This window comes from Gavia stellata, chromosome 28 (genome assembly GCF_030936135.1).
Source record: "Gavia stellata isolate bGavSte3 chromosome 28, bGavSte3.hap2, whole genome shotgun sequence".
NCBI classification, from domain to species: Eukaryota; Metazoa; Chordata; class Aves; order Gaviiformes; family Gaviidae; genus Gavia; species Gavia stellata.
Genome location: NC_082621.1, coordinates 1,841,382 through 1,865,338, shown reverse-complemented (window position 1 = coordinate 1,865,338; position 23,957 = coordinate 1,841,382). Strand labels below are relative to the sequence as shown.

The following is a 23,957-nucleotide window of genomic DNA, read 5'->3' as shown; positions in this document are numbered from 1 at the left end:
CAATCTTTCCAGTTTGTGTTGCCTGCTTTAACGTGGGGCGTGAGTGCTTTGAGTCTCTCTTTTTGAGTGTTTTCCCATCAAAAATAAAGCTCCGGTGAAACCTGGCTCCGCCGGTGCTGGAGGTGAGGTCTGGTGAAGAAGGCGATGGTGGCGTCTCCATCCCCTGCGCTCCACGGCTCCCGTGGGATTTGCCTCTGAACTAACCCCTCCTGGAGAGCGGAGCCGCTCTCCTCCCCCTCCTCTCCCAGGCTTCTGGGGCGACCAGTTTAGGGACTAAAAAAAGTAACTCGAAGAATGCGCGGATCTCGGCAGCGGCATTCCTGAGCTTCAGCAGACCCTGTTCCTCGCATTTTTAACAAATGATGTTTCTTCCTTAAGCTGGGAATGGCTCAAAGCTGAACTATCAGCCCTGTGTCCCAGGGACCATCCTGGTTGTTCGGAGCAGTGGAGCGGCTCCGTCTTCTGGAGCCCGTGCTGGCCTCCAGTAGCTGCGGGGTATCCGAATTGTGGATAATTGGAAGGGAAGGGGGGGGGACATGACCCGTCGCTTCCTCCTGCGCAGCCAGCGTTGGGGGTTTGTGCCACTTCTGAGCTGGCAATGGCGGGTTGCTGCGAGGGCACGACGGATGTGCCTCCTGCGACCGCGTATTCTAGTTGTTTGGGAGCAGGCAGGAGGCTGCAGTCGTCGTCTTGCACTTGTAGGGGTCTTACTAGCTTTCTCTTGCTAGAAATCACTGCCTGCTCAGCCTTGCAATACAGCACACCCCTAACGAAATGGCTCCCCCCCCATTAACTCCCCCTGTGTTAATTTTTCCTGGGGTTTCTGGCTGGAGGAGCCTGCACGCTTCCTGTAAATGCACAGGATAAGCGCGGTGCTTTAGAGTGGCTGTCCCTGTGTTTTCGCTCTACCCTGAGCAAAGTCGAAAGGGCAGCTCTGGCGTTGTTTGCGTAAGCGCTGCTAGGGTTGAAGTTGAACCGCAGGCACAATAATGACGGGCTTCTGGGAGGAGAAGTGTGCGCGTTGCTGCCTTTAAGCTTTCGGTGCCCGTGCTGGTGTGTTGACAAGCAGATGTGCCTGGTTTTCTCCTGGTAGTGAAATCAGGAAAGTCCGTTTCCCTTCTGAGGTTTACAGCGAATGAGGAGAACTCGCTGCTTCACCAGGCTTGGGAAATGCTGCGCAGCAGTGAGAGAAGTGAGGCTGCCTCTGAGAGCTCCGACTCGGGTGGAACTCTGCCTGCGAGTTCTGCCTCATGACTTTTCACTTCGCCGCCTTGCGAAAGGCGAATGCCCTGCTCGGGTTTGGGGAAGTGGGTGTTGTTCCCTTCCCCCAAGCCTCCCCGCCAGCCCTCCGGATAAGGTGCTGGGTGATGCGCCTGGCTTCCGCCGTGGAAGTGACATCTCCTGTGCCGCCCGTCGCTGGACAGGGTGTCGCAGGGTTTGGTGGTTGCAGCTGCTGAACCCACGTAACGCTGATGTCAGATGACTTTTTCTAAAATGAGTAGAAGTTAGAATTAGCTGTTACAGTGCATTAAACCTGATCAAGGATTTGCTTTCAGCCCAAGGAATCTCTCCTTATGTTGTCCCCTAACCCTTGAGTCTCAAGTGATGCTTGCTCCCAGGTGTGGAGCGATGGCTTTGCTTGCTGGCGGGATGTTGTGTGGCTGTAGCATGAGCTATAACCGGATACACCAACACGTACCGTGGCTGTGAGCTCTCTCCCCAGATCTAGTCTGCTGCGAGTGGCAACATTGCCTAAAGGGCTCCATCTCTCCAAGAGCCGCCTGGCCAGACTGCAGCCAGCGTGCTTCTCATGGAGTACAGCCTGCCGGGACCTGGGGTGAGCCGTGCTGCGCGGTTGTACCTGGGATCGGCTCCAGATGTTCGGAGCACTTCAAACTTGGAATTGAAAAGCACAGGCGTTAATGCTTCTCTAAAAACCTATTTGGAAGTTGTCCTCTTTCTCTGCCGCCGTGCTGGAGGGTGAGCGGTAGCGTTACTGGAAGCCTACATTATTGCTGTTCCCCTGTGTCGGTTCTGTGTTGCAGCCCTCCTTTTAGTGCTGGCTTAGATTTGTGGATCTGGCGTTAATGCTGTCGGAGGTAAGACTAAGTTTAGCTGCAGCAAGACTTGGAGATGGGATAGTGCTCTCTGGGTAGCTCGACCGCCTGCTCAGGCTGCAGAGAGTCCTTTGTAAGAGCCGCAGGACAGAAACACCTCCGCTGAACAATGCCTGGTGCAAACTGGGGCGAGAATACGTGTTAATTGCTCTCTGGCTGGGGGCAGAGGCTGCCCAAGTGCATCGCTTCTGCTGTGCTTATTGTGGAGGCTGCCGCGGGCGGGGGGACAGCTGGCCTTGCCAGATACTCCGTGGCTCTTGGGAGCCTGGGTATTCCTTGGAGGAAGAGGCTCTGAAGTCATGTTAGCTGTCAGCTCATCTCCACATATTTATAGTGGCATCTCTGGTATTTATGCCCAGCTAGTACAGCGCGGTGAATGGCTGACAAGCTTGGAGAGGTCTGTTAATTACCTCTAATGTGGCGGCAGCTCAATGGAAAGGCTGTAACTTTCAAGATGCCTGAAGAAGTCAGGACTTGGCTGTTGATGTCTCTGTCCTTAGAGTTTGAAAGCTGGGAGGCAGGAAAATGATCTTGTGCAGGCTGGATGTGAACGAGGGTGTTGGCGCAGAGCAGTGCGTGGTGCGGTAAGAAGCCCCTCTTGCTGTTAGTGGCAAGCGCTGGAGGAACTGGTGTAAGTAGAGGAAAAGAACAAATACGTTGCTCTGAGCAACTGAAACGAGGCAAATTGTCCTTCTGGGCTGAGTCATAGTCTCGTAGAGCCGCGGCAGTGTTTGTGCACCGGGGTGTGGTACCTGTGGGTAGGTGGCACAAGGGCTTAGGCTTGGCTCTTGCTGTCTCTTTGCAGGAACACAGACCGAGCCAATAGTTGCAGTGGTGGAAACGACTTTTTTAAAGCTTAAGGGTGGAAATCATAGCAACAGCCGCCAGCTGTTCTCCCTGGGTTTGCTCACTGCATAGTAAATGTGTGCCTGGCTCCGCGTCCTGGGTGTCACACTGCAGGCTTGTTGACTGTAATCTGCTTGATATCATGAGCTGCTGGCGTGGCTTTCGGCTTGTTCCTTCCCTGGGTTTGCAGGGTGGTGCTGGGCGCTTTGTGTGCTGTGCAGGGGGGCTTGCTGGAGCAGAGGGGTCAACTGAGCAGGGAGGGCAACCCTAGGGCAGGACTAACTTGCCTCAAGCGAGTGAAGACGTTGCTTCGGGCTGTGCTTTCCCTGTTGCGCTGCTCCAGCTTGGCTCCTGCCTGTGGTGCCTGGTCTGGTCCCTGGGAAGTCACACTGGACCCCTCGAGTCCCGATGGCTGCGGCTGCCGGGGAAGCACAAAGTCTGGTCACTTGGTGACTGGCAGGGCATCAGCCTTGGTCTGCGTGGGGTAGAATTGCTTGGTAGCAGCTCTGAGCTGTTCTCACAGGGCTCCCTCCAGCCTAGAAAACTACTCAGGCTGGTTAAATGCCAAGTGGAAATAATTTCTTTGCATAGCCCTAAAAACTTTACACACTTCTTTAGAGTTCATTAGGTGTTGCAACCCATAATGTAGGGTTATGATCTGAATTTCAGGGAGTATGTCTTTAGTCTTGAGTGAGCAGTGGGGGAGAGGATGCAAAAACTACCTTCACCAAAATGTCAGGCTAGCAGCTCCTCTTCCTTGTTGCCGTCTCCCCAGCCCTGCCCTGTGTTAGGATGCAGCACTGGGAGGGGTGGGCTGAGGAGTGCTTGGGGTGATTCTGCGTCCTCTGGGGCCGTAGGGTTTGTGAGGTTGGGGATTAGCCACCTAAGTCGCAGGCAGAAGGGTGGTATCTGTGGTGAGGACCTTTGAGCTGTCTGTGTTGGACTGTCTGCTTCTCATGAGAACCTTTCTTCTCTGTCTTTGTTTCCTTGGCTCGGTGTCTGTGTGCAGCCTCACCTGACCTGCTCTTCTGGCTATCTCTTGGCTAACATCAGCAAAAAACCTTAAAGCAGCAACTTTGAAGCCTGCAAACCACAGCTGTTAACTCTGCTGACAGTCTCCCTGCTCACAGGGGTTTATGTTGTGCCTCTTTCATAGTAGGAGGCTTCTCTTATCCTGTATTTGGCTGAGCCAAATGAATTCCTGGTCTGGAGATAAGGAAGCAAGATGCTACTCTAATGCAAATCACAACCCTTGCTGCTCTGTGGAGATAAGATGCATCGGGAGGGTCAGGGGGGATTTACTTGTGTCCTAAACTAGTAAGAATATTGTCTGTCCTCTAGGTTTTGCAGGGGTCGTGGATGTTATCACTGATATCTCTAGGCTGGAGGAGCTGCTGAGTTGTGCGATGATTCTAGTGGGACGTGGCCCTGTTTCGCAAGTCGCTTGTGTTAATGATTCTCTTCTCTCTGTTTCCAGTTCTGGCATAAAGCATGTTTCCACTGCGAGACCTGCAAGATGACCCTAAACATGAAAAACTACAAGGGCTACGAGAAGAAGCCATATTGCAATGCGTAAGTCTCTGTTACCTGCTCTTGGTGCCGCTGAGAAAGTGTTGGTTCTGGGAGATGCTGTGGGATTTGCTGGACCCTGCTCCCTCTTAAGCACTGCTCCCTACACCCTGAAATGAGAGTTGTGGGGAACCCTGACCTCTGCAGAAACTCTTTCCCAGCATTTTCTGGGAGTGCCTGTGAAGCCCTGGGTAAAAGGGTCACACAGGCCAATTAATGCTGGTATTAAACCAGGGTTTTGCAGGCTTAAATGCCAGCTGATGGCTGCTCTCCAGTTCCAGCTGGGCAGACAAAAGGTGAATACAATTCAGATATAGGCAGACATTGACATGGAGCTGATCTTAATCTGTATCCCCTTAAAAAAGGGGAAATAAAGGTGTTTATACCACCCCAACTGAATACAGGTGTTTGGGGAGAGGAGAAATACCCTTTTGTGCAGGGGTGACATGGGTGTCACTGCAGCCTGTGCTCTGCTGAGCTGATGGGCTCATGGCCAAGGGCATTCGCCCTAATCTACTGGCACTTGCCCTGGGTGTTAGGAAGGTAAATACAGCTTGAATGTAAGATCCTTCTCCTGAGCGGTGTGGAGGAGATGGAGGCAGAGCAGGGTACCGCAGGAGCAGCTGCCTGTACCACACCTCAGTTTGCCTTCCTGGATCTTTCAAGCTGCTTCTGGGTGGTGGATGTTCTCTGGGCCCCTTTTTTTTTATAATCAAGAAGGACACTTAATTGTGCACGGTTTTCTGGGCTCTGCTGTTGCACGATGAACTCTAGGCCCTACTCAGCCCATAGGGAAGCACTGAGCTCTACCTACCTGACATGTTTCTTAAAGTCTATAAGGCAGCTTTGCAGTAAGATTCTTGTAGCTGCTTCTTATACATCAGCAGTTCTTAGAAGGAAAATTAGATAACATAATACTACTTAGCACTTGTATAGCATGGTCCATTCACAGAGTACTTTAAAAATGTTAATCCTGACAACATCCTTGTAAGATGAGTATTACCCTGTTAATGTCTAAGACAAGTAGAAAGGAGAAGTGGTAAGACATCAGCCATGTGGTGCCTTAGCAAAAACCTCCCACTTCTGTAGCTCTTCCATAGGTTGGTTATTGCTGATATCAGGTGTTGATAACAATTGTGATTTGTCAAAGGTCATCAAAACTTCTGCTGAACTGGGATAAGACTCATAGCATTCAAGTCTTGGCTGGTAATGGTTGTGTCTTGGGATCTCACCTGAAATGCAGAGTGGCAATGCTGTGAGATAACGCTTTGTTATCTAGTTGCATGAGGGCCACCAGCACTATTAGAGCTCCAGCTTCAGAGGTGAAACTGGGAACTTTCTGGAGTAGTATGAGGGAGAAACCTGTGGTCTGAGGCAGGCTGAATTGTTGATTAGAGGGACACTTGTTCTTGGACTGTGCAGGTCTCTCAGCCTGCCGTGACGGTGGTCCAGCCAGCCTGGGGTCTGTGAGCTTGAGACCTTGATTTGCAGAGAGCTGCAGGAGATGAGACCCCTGAGCTCTTCATAGTGTCCTGCACCAAAGCTTTCTTCTCTGGATCCTGGGCACCCAGATGCCCGCTCTGGCAGAGCACCTTGCCTGGCACCCAGCGCTGGGACATGCCCCAATCCCTGGTGCTCCTGCCTCTGGCTGTAGGGATGGACCTGGGGTCCTGTGCGCTGCTCTTTCCCTCCAGGCTGCTGGAAGGGAAGTGGGATAATAATGGGAAATTCCTGAGATTCCAAGGAGTCTGCGCAACCTCGACCCATCTCAGTTTCTCAACCCCCTCTGCTCGAGAGCTCCCTTTGATGCTGGCTTGCTCTCTTAACCCTTTAACAGCCTCCCTGAAGAAGAGGCAGCTGTCTATCTTGCCTCTACCCCAGGGTAGCTCTGGATGTTCAAAACTGTGCACAGAAACCCGTGTTCAATGCTTTGCTCTTCCTGCCTTGCCTGGCTGTGCCTGAAGGCGAAGTGAGAGCAGCTGAAGACTGCTGGCACAGAGGCTTTGCCTCTGGCAGCTGCCAGCCCCTTGTTTGCTGGGTGGAGGCTGTGTGGTTGCAATGGCAATGCCCAGATGTGGGATGAAGGGAAGCTCCAGCCAGAGGATGTTGGTCTGGTTCCTTCTCGGCTGCTGTAGCTGGAGTGTGTGGTGACCCTGGAGTATCCTGGGGAGGAAGAAATGTCCAGGCAAGGTGAGTGTCTGGCAAAGGAGAGCCCAGAAGGAGCCCACCCTTTGCAAACAGCTTTTGCTGATGTTGGAGTTGAGGGGCAACATCTTCTATGGCCTGAGAAGGGGGTGGAAAAGCAACGTTTATCCTGGCAGGGAAGAGGCTGCTTTTCTGAACATGCCTTAGCACAGGGTCTCTTCTGTTTGAGCTGTGGCCTTCTGCCAAATTCCTGAGTTTCTTTCTTCAAGAGAGCAGGAGGAAGAGGGCTGGGCTTCCTCCCTATCTGACATTACCCCAGCAATAAATCTGTGAGAAGCCTTTCAAGAAGGTGGCTGGTTAACTCTGCCCTCTGCCCTCCCATGCTCATCAGTGTTGGGAACTTGCTTGGTGGTAGACGTGACCGTCTCCACCCTCCTCACCGTTCCTCTTTTGACTTCAGCTGGGTACTGGGGTGACTGGTTGTTCACTGGAAGCAGTATTCAAGGCTGGGCTCATCTCTTTACATGAGTACTTTGAACTAAGAGGTAGAAGTGGAGGAAGGGCAATATCCCGGTGAAGTTTGACCCTTCTGCAAATGAAGGGTAGGGGAGAGCCTGGCTGCAAAGGACAGGCAAGACTGCACGTGTGTTAAGGGGACCAGCTGCTCCCCAATATGCATTATGTATAGGCTTTAATTTCTTGTGCTGAAGGGGTAACAGAGCTCTGTGCTGAGGCTGGGGGGTCAGGGCTGTGTCCCTTAGCGGTGAGTCCCAAATGGAGGTGGTACCAGCAGCAGCAGGGCTCTGGTCCCCTCCTTCCAGAGACTGGCAGCTCCGCTTTGCCTCGGCGGTGGCTCAGTGTGCAGCCTGAATCTGTGCCTTGAAAATCCTGTCTGAGAGTTCAAAGCTGTGTATTTGGTCTGGGGAGTCGGCATCTTCAGAGACATCACTGGGCAGCACTGCTGCTTGAAATGCAGAGAGGAGCTCGGTACGCCTGGGTGCGGAGCTGCGTTGAGGTGGGGAGAAGGAGCAGCATCACGGGCAAGAGGCTCCTTTTCTGCCTTTGTCTTGGCTACAAGGTTGTTCTGCTCATCCCCCTTGAGGACATCTAGACGAGACCTGAGGCTAGACGTCACCTCGGAGCTGTGGGTTTGCCTGAATTCGTGCTGGTGTACAAGCAGTTGCCCTGTTGGATGTGCCTCTGCTCGGAAAGCCCTGCTCTGGCTGCATCTGCATCCCCTGCGCTGGCATCCCGCCGCTGGCGCATGGCTGATCAGAGGGGCCGTCTCTGCTGCCTGCACACCCCACAGTGCTGGATTTTTTTTAATTTCCTTCTGCTGCAGACTAGCTGGCAGGAAGTTAATGGCCTACTTGCTCAGCAGTCCCTCCTCCCCCACCAAGGAGAGGCAGCCCGGCGCGACGCGCAGCATCCTTTGTTTGAACGTGCGTGGGGAGGTGGTGCTGCCCACCGAGACCCTCCGCTCACCTTTGCTGTCATCCTGGCTCAGGCTGTCCTGCCGGTGCAGAGCACAAGGAAATCACTGTGCTGTTGCATCTCCACATCCCCCTTGCTAAACTGCATTTTTTCCTCAAAAGGGGGCTAAAGGCTAAGCGCGACTGCCAAAAATATCTTGCGTAGGTGTGTCTGCAGGGTCCCCGCTCCTTCCATCTGCCGTACTTGCGTGACTTCAGCTTTCCTTCAAGGAGTTGACTTTCCTTGCGGAGAAACCACACCCGGCACGGCGGTGGCGTGTGTGCCGGATGTGTCCCGGGGGATTAGGGATCGCAGGGCTGACATTCCTCTTGGCTGAGTCAGGGCGAGCGGCTCCCCGCTCGGCAGCTGCCCTGCCTGGCTTACCTAGACCTGGTGTTGCCGGGGCGCAGCGACTCCGAACGGCAGCTGTAAAACCTCTAATTCCCGGTGATAATTCGAAGAACCTCCCTGGCAGATTTCTCACTGTTAAGATCCTTGCCTTTCCATTCGGAGCAAGCAGCCTGATACATCTGGGCTAACTCCTTGCTTGGAAAAAGTTAGTGAGCGGCTCTGAGCTTCATAAGGAGCCCGTGATCTGTTCTTGGCATTCCTCTCCGCTCCATCTGGTAGCAGCCTACTATGTTAATAAAGTGATCTTCTAAGTTTTGGGGGGGGAAGGAAGGGAAAGAGGAACAACTGTGTTGCTGGGACGGAGTCCAGGTGTTTCTCCGATGCTTTATTTGTGCTGAGTTCCTGGATGAGAACTGCCTTTCTCTCTTGGTGTGCACACTTTGCATGCCGCAGGGCTCTGAACAGACTCTGCGTTTTGTCTCGGCGTAAACGAAAGCTGGCCTCCCCATATGCTGCTGGGGGGAGGACCCCCAACACACATGGCTCTGAGGAGCTGTGGGGTACAGGGTGCTTCTGCTTCACCTCTGCGTGTCTGGGGCAGGGCTCACTGATGCATCGTCTGTGGGGGAGAGGGGGTATGGTATATCCCCTGGGTAATGCTGTGGTTTAATGGCTGGAAGGCTGCAAACGTTAGTGAATCCTCTTTGGGGTGGAGCGTCTGTTTTCTGAAGCGCTTGGGAAGGGCTTACTCCGAGTGCTGCCTGTGTACCAGGGACCTCTCACAGCTGCCTATTCCAGCTGGAAATCCAAAACCCTTCTGCAGGGCTCCGCTACCCTCCCTCCAGCCCCTCTGCGGCTGTTACCTTCTCCCCATGGCTGGTTCTTCCCTGCGGTGGACACTACTGGGCATGAGTTTAAACCAGCGATGCCCCAGTGTGCACAAGCCAAAGCATTTGTGGGTGAAGCCTCTGCAGAGATGGGCGAGGGGGCAAGGGGAAATCTCACCGTGACTCTTCGCAGGTTACTCCTCTGCCTCCCGGGCTCACGCTCTGTTGCCATGTTGCTCCTTCCCAATGGCTCCAGGCATTCTCCACCCAGCTGGAGGTGTTTCCCAACTGCTCCTGGAGTTAGGAGGAGGGGAATATGTGCTCCGGCTTTAGGTGTTTGGTGCCTGCTTGTTGTTAAAGACCACTCATCCTAGCAAAGCAGATGGTAAGTGAGCTTATTCCCTAAGAAACACTATCCCCTGTAGTCAGGGTGTGCTGCATCAGTGGGTGAGGGTCCTTCTGCTGTCACTGTCCTGCTGTGCCTGGGGTGCAGCAAAACCGAGCCCCTTCCCTGCTTCTCCTGCGCTGGGCTGGCAGGCAGCAGCGCAGCTCACCCTGCATGGGTGGGTGTGGGGGTTCAAGCAGAGCTCCAGGGCTTGGCAGCTGCCTGCAGCGTCCTCGGAGGCGGGAGCGCAGGGTTTGGGCTGTGTCTGCAGCAAGGGCTGCCCAGCATTGACCTTGCCAGGGGCAGGGGGGGCAGGCTGCAGATGAATGTTGACTTTCCTAAACTTGCTTATCCATGCCTGGGGCCAAAAAACCTTGTGGAAAAACCCCAGCTCTGTTGCGATGCCTGCTCTGTTCCCCATAACAGTGGTGGGGGGAGGACGGGACAGGCACTGCTCTGTTTTTGGGGGGGGTGTCAGGGATGGAAGGGGGGAGTAGTGTGATGAGCAGAGCCCTTTCCAGAAGTGACTTCTGACTTCACAGCTTGGCAACCCCTGTTCTCCTGCATTCGCTTGAAAGCTTTCCATTATGGATTAAAGCAGGTTTGTGAAAACAGGCTGTTTTTCACTTAAGCAGCGTGCTGCTCTGCAACACCCTCGGTAACCGCTGGCAGAGCCTTTGGGGACGGGGGTGGGATGGATGCTGCCTGCGCTCTCGCAGAGCTGGCTGAGCAAAAGCCTGCTCCCCGCTGCTGTCCCATGCCGAGACAGCCGTGTGGAGCTGGTGGTGATGGGTTTTGCTTCTCCTGCCTCCTCCAGCCCTGTGCTAGCCTGGCAGCAGTACACCGAGTGGGCAATGGGAGGGTCTTTGAGAAGCGGTATCCTACAAAGTTGTGCTCTGAGTTACGTTATGCGAAGCCAATTTTGAGGCGGGCTGTGAGCAGATGCTGGGGGAAGGCAGCAGCTGCACACATGGAGGGCTGGACCAGCCATTTTGGCAGCCTCTCCCCAAAAATGCTGGGAGGAACTGAAGTCTCTCTGCAGCCTGCTCTTTTATAGTAGGATGCTTGCAAGCCCTCTGCAAAACGGCATGGTGCTGCTTTTATTATTATAAAAAAGAACAGTTTATTTTTTCAAGTATGTCCCCAAGAGTCAGCAACTCTTTGAAAGGCAGGATGTGAACTCAGGAGCCTTTTGGCAGAGCAGAGCCTATTACTTCCTTTGTTTAACTGTTCTTTCCCGAAACCCTGGTACAGCTGCGCAAAGGTGACTGTCACCTCTCGGAGGTGCAGGGTTGTGGGTGAGGAAGGGATGGTGTATTCGCATCCAATCCTAAAGTCTGTGTTGCTGCTTGCTGGACAAGCCTTCCAAAAGCACTTGCTTTAGAGCAGCCTGTGTTGAATACAAGCAACACTTTGAGCTAGAGAGGCTCTTCTAAACACTCCATCATCTCACACATAATCTGTGGTATAAACTAGCCTTGCTGTAGGAACAAATATGCGTTTTGGAGTCATGCCGAAGATGCCAAGTCTGGGTCCCGTAGCTAACAGACCTGCATTAGCTGGCTCTTTGTAGAGCGGCTGGATGGTGCTGTGACGCACTCAAATGAGTTTTTACAGGTGTGTCCCACCAGTCTCTTTATTGGAGGAGTTTAACTCTCTTCCCAGCTTGTGCAAAGCTCCAAAGGCAGAAGTTCAAGTGCTGCCACTTAACTTGGCTTCCTGGAAAGGCGGTTCTCAGGAGCAAATGCTGCTTTTAGGGCAGGACTGGGATGTGATGGGGTGGGAGTGCTTGGAGACTCATGTCGATCTGGAGGTGAGACTGCTGGCAAAACCCTTTATGCTACTGCTCTGGGTCCAGGAAGGTGAAATTACGGCCCAGGTGTTGTCACTTGTGGGTCACAAGGAAACTGGGACTGAGGTGCTGGTATGGGGCTGTTTCTGGCTGGTATATGGGAGGAGGGGTGGGTTTGCTTTCTAATGTCCTTTCTAATATCTGTGCTAAAGGAGCTCTCTGCTTTAGCCTCACCTTTGGTCATGCAGCTATTGCTAGTGGCCCCACAAGTGAACTGGGGGAGCTCTTTCTGCCATGGCCATGCGAGGGTGTCCGTAGTGATGCTGGGGGGGAAGGCAGAGCTGCTCGGGGAAGGGCTGTGAGATGTATAGAGCAGACAGACCATTATCCCCCGGGAGCCCTGCAACTCGCTGTTAACAGCGGGGTGAACTTTCATCTGCCTCAGAGTTCCTGTACTCAAACAATTCCTAATGCGGGAGCCAGACAGGGTCTATCTGGCTGGAGGAGACTCGATTGACCTGATTTAGCAATGCAACAAAAATGCCTCGTCTCTGGTGGCTGTGGCTGGACTGGTGCAGCCTCGCTGGGCTGTCTCGCCAGTGGCTTGTACACGGGGTCTTGCTGTGAGCCGTAAACTCTTTTTTGGAGGAGGAACTGCATGCACTGGGTTTTTGTGGATTTGAGGGTAGTGAGCAGCTGCCCCCTCTGTGGATGGCACCTGTGTCCGGCTGGAGGTGTTGCTGTGATGCAGAAAGCAAATGGTTTGGGACTGTGTTTTGGGGGGGGCAGATGCCCCGTGCCAAACCAGGGGCTGCCTGCTCAGGGCAGACAACCTCTGGGAAGTGGGGCGGTCTGTGCCATCACTGCTCCTCCCCTCCTTAGCTGCTGTTCAGCTACTTCTGCAGCGTGTGAAATCTGGGGTGGCTTTTCTTAGCATCTCTCCTGATGGCTCTGATCACCCAAGGTCCTGTGGAGCGGCAGATTAAAGGGGGTATTTTTCTATCGACCCTGAGCAAGGATGCGACGCTGGCGCACGCCGCCCCGAGTGCCAAGCCTTCGCTCCATCACGTGTCCCTCTGCCCCACATACTCGCGTGCCGCTTCACTTAATCTGACAGCAGCCCCCCGCGGCGGGGGATCAGGCGGGGGGGAAGGGATCCCGTGTGTCCCATTCGTTAAACTCTAATCAGGCAGAGTTTGAGAATTGGGATGCCAGCAGTGTCTGCGAGGAGAGACCCCGAAGTGTGAGGCCAATCCCCCGGCTGGCTGGCGGCTCTGCCCCCAAGACCAGCAGACTCCTCCATCAGTTATTAAAATAATCCGTGTCTGATGGAGCAGCTGTAGGAATGCCGAGGGCTCGGTGTGAGCTCGCCCTGCCTGGGCTCTGCACCCCTCCTGCTTCGCAGCCGCCGGCTCAGCTGCTGCAGCATCTCCAAAGCTGCGGAGCACAGGTGGTCCCCGAGACCCACTGAAACTTGGCTCCCTTCCTGCTTGACCCTCCCGCATCCCTGTACCCTCAGGCAGGGAAAACACCATGATGCTCCTACCAAGACAGGAGCAAAGCGTTTGGATCCTGTTGTAGCATCAGTCAGAAGCAGGAGCCAGGGGCACCGCCCTACAGGCAGCTCGCATGGGTGTATTTTCTCCGGCTCCCATTTGTTCTTGAAAGGTTACTGGTTTTGCCTGAATAGCTATTACTTAGCATCAGACTTGACACAAATGTCACATCTAAGGGTGCGTGGGACTAATTATTTCCTTGCAGTTTGTCAGAAGAGGGATGGTTTGGAGCGGCTTCCCCCCATTTGTCTTCTCGGCTGCTTGTGCCTGAAGCCTGTGGAGCCTGGAGGGTTTTTCTAGCAGCCCTTCAGAGCTCCATCTTCCCTTAACATGACTTTTGTTCCCTGCATGCTTCGCTGCCTGTTGCACTAACTTAGGAAACGAGTGTTTCTGCAGCGGAGGGAGGGAGTGAAGGGCATCGGGGCAGGTATGCACGTGTTACGGGAGCGTACACGAATTGTGACGCTGGCAGGGGACCTGCTGGCAGTGGCCAGACCAGCTCTTGCAGCGTGATCCCTTCTGCAGCTGCTGGCAGAAAGCCTCTTCCTCCATGGACTTTGGGCTCGGCACTGCACGGAGGCTGCTGCGGTGGGCACGGAAATTCTTGCTGGTTCCAGTTCTAGAAGCCTTTGGCTCTGGTCCCTGCTGGTGAAGGTGGCTGTTCGGTAATTGCACGGGTGGATTTGGCATGTGCTGCTCATGCCGCTTCTGAAAGAGCGAGGCAGGTTGAGCAATAAACACCCCCCCTTCCCTGGTACCCCAGCCAAGACCTACTTATGGTGACGGCTGGGAGAGGGCAGCGAGGACCCACAGCTCCGCTCCTTCCTTGGCTTTGACTGTGAGAAGGGGGAGAACCGGGTCTGCCCCACCAGGAGACCACCCTACGCGAGGAGGGACGAGCCCGTCTTCGCTGCAGATCCCGCAGACGCCCTGTTCCCACGCACACGCTGCCTCCCGCGCTCCCAACCCAAGGCAATTCACTCACTGCCTTCTCATTAAGATTTAATTTATTGCTGACTATTACTGTGGCTGATTCTCATGCATAGGAGATAGTGTTCCCCGCTCCGGTGTGTGGCAGGGATCCGGGTGTCTGTACTGGCTGGGCGGGGGGAAGCGCTGGCTTCGGCAGCGGGGGGGGGCTGTCGCCGCTCCTGCGTCGGGAACTCCCGGCCTTAAATTCCCCAAGGACTGAAATGCCTTTGCTTTATCAGCCGGATCTCATAAGCTGGGGAGAAAAGTAATGCCTAATCTTAGGCGAAGACACTCAACTTGTGCATTTCTTCCTACGCTTAGCGCAGATGGACAGATTACTCCTGCCTGCTGACAACAGTCTGCAGGGGCTCGAGGCTGAGTAAAAAGCTGCCTCAAATCCTTGGGAGGTTTCCTCAATCTAACAGAAGCGGAAACCTAATTCTAGCTTAGTCTGTGTGGTCTACGGGTATCTGTTCCTCTCCCTTGCCAGACTGTGGCTGTAGCAGCGCACAGCCGGCGCTGCGGACGGTGTTCCAGTAAATGCGAGAAGCGGGGCTGTTAGCTGACTTTCAGATTATTTTTTTTTTTCCTCCCCTACATCCATGGGTTTTCAGTTTCTGAGCTCCACGGGGATGAATTTCTGTTTCCAGCCCTCCCAGTGACTGGGGCTTCCCTCCTCCCTGCATCCGGAGGCTGCTGCTGGGGACTTGTCTTCTCCCAAGCGTTATTAGCATGCCCAGGGCATGGGATGCAGTTGCCATGGCAATGGGATGATTTCAGCTGGCAGCACCAGCAGATAGTACGGGAGCTCCTGGGCCGTGGCTGAGCTGTAAATGCAGCTCTGGCTGGCGGTGCACACAATTTAAAAATTGCATTTGCCCTTCACGGGAGCCGTATGTCTCACTCTGTGGCTTTCCTGCCAGCCTGGGGGCTGCGTGCAGCCCTCCATCCCTGTGCCCTTCAGGGGATGGGGCTGTTAAAATTGTGGATCTCTGCAAAAGCTGCTGCTGGGCAGCAGGAAAAATCCTCTGGATTTGCAAAGACCCTGCACAGTGGCCCTTGGCTTTTTCTCATAGGACTGGGACAGAGCTCTGCTCCCATCCTCACGGCAGGTCTGGGGGTGGTCTGCGTAGCTTGTTGCCTTCCAGACATGATTTGCACATGGAGAATTAGTGATCAGGGAGGGCTTTGGGGTTTTGAGCTGCTTGTATTTAAAAGGTGGCTTTGTTTTCTTTGACCTTGGTATGAGTCAGGCGGTGACTTCCAAGAAACTCAGGAAGGGGCTCCAGGATGCGAGCGGTAACCCGGGTAAAACAAGAGACAAGTCTCAAGACTGTCCTCTCGTGCCCCTGTAAGCTGAGGTAGTGCACTTACTGGATTAGCACTACTGTTAATTAAGCCCCAGCTCCCCTAGCAGCTGCCTAATGGCACCTGGGTTTGGACCAAAACAAAATGCCCATCTCCTGCTGATGGTCTCTGCTCCTGACTCTGCCCCGCAGCTAACAGCCTCCCCGTAGCCGTAACACGTGCTGCCTCTTCGGAAGGGGAAAGGAGTCGTCCCCGCGAGCAGCTGAGGTGAGCAAGGGCTGTTAAACGCAGCCTCCTTTGGCATGTGCTGCCTTGGCCACCGAAGCCTGGTGGCGGCTAAGAAGGATTTTTGTCATCGTTGCAGTGACAAAAGGGCCCGCTTCCCTCCGTGCTGTCTCCTTAAGGTATGAGTGCATTAACCAGCGACTAGTGTGACCGCAGCAGCCTTTACAGGAGCAATCTTTGCTCACCCCAGGCCAATTTAATTTCGACTGAGCCCCTCCCTCGCCAGCCCCCCAGGCTGTTCATCTCTGCTGGCAGCAGGCAGCACCTGGGGTGGATTTGGTCCTAATGTGTCTCATGCTGCTTCTAAAATGTCACTCACCGGTGCAGCTCCGCAGCGGTGGCAGTAGTTGAGCCTTTGCCAAAGCGTCCGGCGGAGAGGTGGGTCGGGATAGCACCCGCCGGGACATCCACACTCCAGTGGTACCCGCTGCTGGGAGAGCAGAAACTGGCCAAAATGTCAAGAGCGCTTAAATAAACAGCAAACCCGTGCCCAGTTCTGCGGTGTGGTGTCCACCCCATGTCCTGGTGAGCGCGGGACCCTCCTGGAGGATCAGATTTTATCATTACCGGAGTCTTAATGCAGGAATTTCTCTGCAGCATGCCGCAGGCAGTAGCTTGGTGAAACATCTGCCTTGATGGTGTATCCCAGTGCAAAGCCTTGACATACCAGTGCCCGAAGGTAGTGGGGAACGGAGCCTGAACACACAGTGTATTATATCCCCTCTAATCAGATTAATCTAAACAGAGATTAAACTATATCCTTCAAGCAGTTGGTGATCTGTTTGTCTAAAAACCTGATTCTTGTCCTTCTCAATTTTATTGCTGCATCTTTGGGGGGCTGTGGAGGGTTAAATTAGGCTTATCAGGTGTGGGTACAGCTCTGTCCTCTGCTCCCCCCCACGCTGGTGAGGATGAGGGCTGGCTGGGCTCTGACAGCCGATGCCCATCGGATGCTCCTGGGATGCCTGCCCACCCCTCTGGGACCCTGCTGTTAACTCCCACCTCCCCGGAGCAGCAGGCAGCTGGGATGGCGATGATGGGACATGGCAGCAGGTGATGTCCAGCAGGACAGGACCCGGAGCAGGGAGGAGGTGGTGTATTTTTTTGGGAAGCTGGCTGGAGGGTGGGTTCCCCTGCCGTGCTGTGCCCTGCAGGGCTGGGGAGGGGAGCAGGCAGCGAGCTGCTGCTTGCTGAGTTGTCTTTTTCCCCTTTCTGCAAACCACATCTGCATTGTTTGGTTTCTCTGTGTGTAGGGGGGGGTTCTCTTTTATTTTTTCAGTGAGGCTGAGGCAGCTATTTTTATTCTGGCGTTTCCTGCATCGCTGCTTTACTGAGGTATGTGCTGCTCATGCAGGTCTGTGGTTGCCGATCTGTTGCTGTCCCGTTCCGACAGCACTGCTCTAAGGCAGCAGCTTTCAAGCAGCCTCCTCCACACGCAGCTGGCTTTCTGCTCATCTGACCACACTTCGATTAGCCTTGGGCAGAGGTGCTAATGCTGGTTCTGTAAATAGATAATTGCTACTGCTGGAGCACACAAGCTCCCAAAGCACAGCCCAGGGGCTTCTGCAGACCCACAAAGACCTGTTTCATGCAGACTGGGAAGGGACAGGAGCTGCGGCTATCCCGTAGTTTGCTGTGTAGCCATTGGGAGAGCTTGGTTCAGACAGCAGTTGGGCTACATGGACGGAGACGTGGGAAGTGGAGGCTGCACAGTCTTGAGTTATAGCCCTGAAACTGGGATCAGCGTTGTGCTCAAAGCCTTCGGATCCCTGAGGGTGAGCGAGACCTCCCAGTCTGCCGTCTGTTTTCAGTGGACTGCTTAGCCCTGGTCGCTTAAGAGCTATGGTGCGGGGACAGTCGGATTGCCTGGCTTTGCAGAAGAACTTATCCAAGTTCTTGCATGCATTTGAAAGTGAAACTGAGCTGCAGCATGACGTGGTGCCCTGATGCCGTGTGTGTTCAGCGTGAACCGGGGGTGATGCTGGTGCTGTCTCCGTGCCTCCCACCCGCTCGCCTGTGCCAGGCAGTAACTTCCCTAAAATGGTGCAATCTTTCTGCCACTGACTTTGGGCGTCCTGCTTTAACTCTTGTCAAAAAGAAACCTCTGGCCCTTTCAAAAGGAAGTTTTCCCCTTCTTGCTCTCTGCATTATAAACCTGAAGTGCTGCCGTGGGGTGTCTTTGGTTTCTTTGCCATCCCATGAGAGCAGTTACCATCTGTTCAGTGTCAGATTTCCTCTCTGGGCATTTCCTGGGGAGCGTTGTGCACGGAGGGCTTTGCCTCCACAGTGGCTGGTGCTGAGCAGTCTGGAAACGTTCCTTTTGCAAACTGTTTCCTCTGCACCATGTGTAGTGCTCCAGATACGGCGAGGGTGGCTCTCGGGACTGGATCTGGCCATGGGCGAGAGCATCCTCTGCGGTGCAGCACATAGCTGACCCTGAGTGAAGGACCAGGACCTGAGTGGTAAAGCTTCATGGTGTTGGGACTGACCCTGCCACTTCTTGGCAGCGTGAGAGACTCTGGTAATAACTGCCATCGGGGTCTGGTCAAGCCCAGCTGGAGGGGTTTGCACGCTGAACATACCCTGTCACGGCAGCGATTTGCCTCTTGCTGTTTTCCGTGTCTCTTGGAGGTGGGAATGGCCACATGAAGTTCACCCGTCTGCTTGGATGGCGCTTGTAGCAGCCTCCAGCTTTAGGATTAGGTATTGACTTTCTCCCAGTAGCTGAGTTGTTCTAACTGTTAATTTATGTTGTCTATAGCAAAGGCTGCATGCACTTTCAGAAACTGCTATATGGCATTTCAGAACAGTAGCTGCTGGCTTGTAGCCAGATCACGATGGAGGTGCCCTGCTTTACACTCCCATTCCGGGCATGTCCTAAGGATTTGCTGAACATGTTGAACTGGTGCAGATAAGTAGTGCAGCCTGTGCCCCAAGATGGGCACGGTGATGCTGACATGGTTTATGCCAGGGTTGTGATATTCTGCAGTACCAGGAAACCATAACGTGAGGCTTGCGTGGCTGGAACTGCGGTAAAATAAGCAAGTGAAACCACCCCGCTCCCCTCTGACCCTTCACAGCTGAAACAGGCAGAGTCATTGCAAACCAGAGCGTTAGCAGCATTTACTTGGACTAACGTTACTCTGAGGACTGTTTAATGAAACATTGAAGATGTGTGAAGGTCTCTCCAGAAATCAGACAGGCACAAGCCTGGTGTGGCTTTGTCCCCTGGGAAAAAACCCTCCCTTTCCCTTTTCTGGCAAAACTGAAGTTAATGTATTGAGATCGGGAGAGAACCCAGTGAGAAACGTGTATCTGCTGGGGAAGGTGTCAGGCGCAGGTGAGCATGCACGGTGAGAAATCCCGTCATCCCAAATGGCTCCTGCTGAACCCGCGTGCCGGTGTGTCCGCAGCCCTGGTCGCGCTCGCCGTGCCGCTCTGCAGCGGGGCCGAAGCACCCGGATCTCCTGGGGGCTGCTGGTGGTGGGGCGGAGGGAGAGGGCAGCGAGCGTGGTGATGTTCCCGTGGGAACACCATGACTAACGATCTCCCTTCTCTCCCCAGACACTACCCGAAGCAGTCCTTCACTATGGTGGCAGACACTCCCGAGAACTTGCGTCTAAAGCAGCAGAGTGAGCTTCAGAGCCAGGTAAGCGCGCGGGTCTCTCGCCCGGGGCCGCCGTATTTTGCCCCATCGCCCTACATTCTCCCGTGCTCTGGTGCTTTCCTACGCCCTCGCAGAAAGGAGGGAGAGGGGGGTTTGGGGCGCGGGTCCCTCCTCTTAGGTCTCACCCGTCTCAGCTGTGTTTGCTCTTCCCTCCATCCGTGACTGCTGTGATGTCCCGGAGGTGGGAAGGGTCCGGCAGGCAGTCCACCTCTCCCAGCCCATGCCTTGCACCAGTTTATCTTTTCCTTACTCCCACCCAGCAGTATAATCAGGTGAAATGGCAAACGGCCTCATCTGGACAGGCGTTGACTCTCTGGGCGAGTATTTCAGGTAAACCCAAATCTTGTAGGGCTTGAAAGCTCTGGCAAGCAGAAATAAACAGATAGAAGGGATAACGACTGGCACAGATAAGGATTTCTCTCTCTAGTGGGAAGAGAAGAGCCTGTTTGAGAAGGGTGTTGTCCAGACGTGTCCTGTTTTATACCCCGAAGGTGTCCCTGGATCAGCAAAAGTCCCCAGCCTTGTCGCACGGCTGTGGGCTGGGTTCTCGCACCAATATCTCCTGACGATGCAGTGGGAACTGCTTGGCTCTTGGTCCCATGGGTGGGCCAAGGAGCAATCCCTGGTTTCCTCCTCCTACTCCGAAACACTGAGAACGGAAATGTGAGCATCAGTTTTGCAGAGAAATAGCTGGAAGGGCAAGACTAGCACAGAAATAGGCAGCTTTGGTGGGTGACCCTTCTTCGTGGGACTTTGCTCTGCTGTGTTGAAGCGTCTTGGGACAATGCCCTGAACCGTTGTCGTGAGCTTCAATGTCACAGAACTGCAGGCGTGTGCTCAGAGTATGCTGCGCTGGAAGAAAATGCATCCAGCGGCAATTTTGGCTTGAGTCAGCGTCTCTCAGGAGAACACAGGATGTGGCAACTGTTCTGGGAATCTATTTAATTTCTTTTTTTCCTTTGAAAAGGGGCAAAAAGACTGCCCAGACTGTTGTCAGCAGGGCATGCTGGCTCAGCTCAGCGTTGTAGCAGCGTTGGTCCTGGGGGGAGGGAGGACAGCACAGGATTTGCCGTAGTGATGTTTTCGGGGTGAGCAGTCATTTTTTGGGATCAGTGCACTCCTCTCCCTGCTGTGCTGTGAAGGATGCTGTGACCTTCCTTCCTTCTCCTTCCCATTAGCCGGAGAGTGCCAGGAGCTGACAAGCAGATTGCCTGGGAATGCATCCCACCGGAGGAGGAGGAGGAGGAGGGAGAGCCTCAGGACCTCACCTGTTGGCAGATAGAGCTGGTGGTGCCCATGCAGCCAGCACCCGAGTTTTGAAACCTCGCCTTTTGTAAGGTCTCTTCCTCAGAGCAAGTTGCCCAACAGCTCCCTGGCTTGCACAAGCGCAGCTTGGCTCAAGCTTAGAGCTAGAGCTCAGCCTGGGGCTGGCTTTGTGTTTCATAGAGCTGTTAAGGGGACACAGTTGCTTTTCCATGGTAACAATCGAGATAATGCTGTACCGAGCAGTCTGGAGTCTCCAGTGCTGTTCTTACGATGAATTCAGGCTCTTCATTAGTTGTTGCTTATTAAAGGAGACCCTGGGGAGGGAGAGTGCTCCGCTGCCTGGGCTTTTCTGTAGCTGGTTGGGACTTTCATCTCCTTGTGGTGTGCGGGAGGTGGCTGGAGGCAGAGCCAGCCGCCTTGCAGGGGAGGGGGTGTCTTCGTTCTTTCCAGCCTGCACCTCCAGAAGTTGGTCACTGCAACTCAAACACCACAGGACCTCTGTCCCCGGGGAGAGAAGCAGCCGTGCCCAGCTCCTGGTGGTCTCCTGGGCTTTGGGGACCGGAGCTGGGATAGCACCGAGCTGTAAGAGCCTTCTGCGCTCTTGGTTGCATGTGAAGGTGTCACAAGAAGGGCTGGGGTGCAGACAGGGTCTTCCAGCCTGCCAGGCACCGGCACCCCAGCTTTTCGGTGCTGGTTTCACACCAGGATGAGCTGCAAAGTAGGACTTCTGCAAGCGGGAGGGAGAAGAGGCTGCTGGGGGTGGTGCTGGCTGGGAGGGATGCCAGAGCAGTGGGAGGGAGGTGGCAAAGCTGAACCAGGTGGAAACTGCCAGGCTGAAGCGCCCAGAGCCCTGGGGAGAATAGATCCTAAACATACTTCAGATAAGATCTTAATTCCTCTCTGCCTTTGTTCTGCCTACAAAGGGAGGCTCCTATTTTCCAAGCACCAAACATTTGTATTTCTTGAAGTGCTATACCTAAAACACTAGCAGCTGCTCCGGTTTATTGACAATCCCTTAATAACTGCAGGAGCTGAGCAAGCCCCTGGGGATGGGAATAGGTCACTTCAGCCCTTCCAGAGCAGGCAGAAGGGGTCACGGTCTTGCAAATTAACCGAAAGAACGGGAGCTGTTAGCTGAGACAGGGAAAGGCTTGTGGAGAAGGGCTCGCTGGCTCCGCTTTGCAGTGATGACAGCCTGGTAGGAGGGCTTCTGCGCTACCGTTTGCCGGTTCAGGTGCCACCAAAAAAAGTGCGTCCTGGCTAACGCTGCTGGGACAGGCAGAGCTCTGCATGTGGGTCAAGCAGTAAAAATCCCCTGTGGAGTAAGATCAGGGTTATGTGAGCAGTGGCATTTTGCCTTCAAGCTTGTATTTGCCAGCCAAACTCAACTGTGAATGAGCATTTGGTCCTCGGTGCGAGGCTTCCCTGAGCGCACGTCCCTCTGGAGAAGCTGTGGCTGGGACCTGCAACAGGAGAAGGGAGATCGCTGGGTCCGTGTCCTCTGCGAGGGATTTCCAACTGCTGGAGGGTCGTTCCCGGGCGATGGGAGCAATGCTCCCCAGTCATTTTGCCCGTTCCTCTGGAACCAGGCTCCTGTGGGGTTGGAGAGCTGTTGTCCTTGAGGATGACCCTGAGGAGGCTCATCTTTTATTTCCTCCCACCAAAAATACACTCCCTGTCCTCCCTGGTGTGACTGGAAAAGCCGGTGGTTCACTGGAGCCGCTGCTGGCGGCTGTGCCGTGCGCGGGGACGTGGTGATGGGGCACCTGCGTGCCAAGCTGGAGCGGTTTCATGTCGCTCCCAATGCCTCCGCTATTTGTGTCTGCTGAGAAGGCGTCTCCTGTTCCGGTCACTGGTAGATGTGCGGCTAAATGGGTCTCCAAAGTGACAGCTTTTACGCCTGCAGCCTTCTCTTACAGCCCACGTGTGGCAAGAAAATTGCAGGTTCCCGTCCTGTGGCTCCTCTTTCAAACTCTTAAAATGGGTGTTTTTGGGCACAGCCCTTCCTGCCGGAGGGTGGAGGGTCCCGTGGTGTGGGAGGCAGGTACCCGTCTCCCGTCCCTCCTGCAGCCCTGCGTCTGTCCCCGCAGGGAGCTGCTGTCGGTGACATCGAGGTCGTGGGCGCAAGGAGGGTTTGATGTGCTTGAGCTGAGACCTGCAAGGGGTTATAATGTGCGAAGGGCCGTTCTCCGGCTCCCTTCAGATAACACATGGATGCACGCGTTGTCGCATTCCTTCCTATCATGGAGGGAACTATTTCTCTGGGGAAATGAATTGTGGATCCCATTTTATTATTACGGGATGAGGTGTGGATACGGCACTGTCTGCATTGTTCGGCTCTTTAACACAGCGCGTGGATGAAAGGCAGCTACGAGCCAGAGCGACGGGAGTGGGTATGTGGGTTGGCAGGAGCGATGGCTCTCTACAGCCCCTTGCGCAGCGCTGAGCTGGTTCCCGGCAGCGCTCACGTGCCCGGTGAAAGCACAGCAGGACGTACCGCACCGTGCATTTCTGTCCCTCCTTATCACCCAGGGTCACCTGCACTCAAGTTTCCGAGGGAGCAAAGGGAGCAGGACCCCGGGAGCGTGGCAGGAGCAAGGATTCGTGCCTCTCTAAGGGCAGCCTGTGCTGCAAGCGGGATTCCTCCATGGCCGGGGGTCGCAGAACGCCTCTCCCCACCCAGCGCTGCCTACCAGACTCCTGCCAGACTCCTGCCTGCGCAACCGGGTGCCCATATAAGGGCAGGGAGAAGCTGAAAGGCGCCTTGTCTGAACGCTTCCTCCCTCCTTTCCGGCCTTCTCGCTCAGCCCCGGCGATGGCTGCAGCCCGGCAGGACCTGGCCACTCCTGTGCCGAAGCCAGGAAGGGCCGTGGATCCTGTTAAATTGCAATTCCCCTGTGCTGAGCACAGTGTCTGCCTCGCAGCCTCCCTTGCTTCCTCCCAGCATCACCCCGATGCTCATGCCATGCTCTGATTTCCATGGCCAGGCATGCTGGGGTGCAGGAACCCCAACACGCTGGGAGAACCAGCCTTGGATGTGTGTTTTGGATTAGATCTGCCCCCAGGGACCAGCCTCTTCCCCCCATGACTCCTGGATCAGCCCCCCCCCCGCAGTCAAGCATCCCTGTACAGCAGTTTTTTAGGGCCAAGTTCCTGTATCCTGAAAGTTAGAGGGGTAAAAAAGAGAGGAAGATGGAGGGGATGGGATTTAGGAGGGTAAAAATACAGAACTTATTAAAGGAACTGCTTAGTGATTAGCTTCTCACTTGGTGACTGTTTTTCTAGCCTGGATTTCTTTAAAGCTCATCAACTTGTGCATTTGCAGCTGGTGCCCGGTGCCCCCTCCTCAGGGCCGCTGAGCAGGATGCTGTGGGATAAACCCTCTTCTGAGCAGCATC

General features: G+C 54.4%; 1 protein-coding gene across 1 annotated transcript in view; it reads left to right on the top strand.

The window, feature by feature from the left end:
* The window catches only part of LASP1 (LIM and SH3 protein 1), a 34,636-nt gene that overhangs the window by 695 nt on the left and 9,984 nt on the right, over positions 1-23,957 (top strand). The window contains exons 2-3 of the mRNA XM_059830349.1: positions 4,441-4,535; positions 19,191-19,275. Coding sequence (XP_059686332.1) covers positions 4,441-4,535; positions 19,191-19,275 — 180 coding nt within the window. The remainder of the gene's footprint in view (positions 1-4,440; positions 4,536-19,190; positions 19,276-23,957) is intronic.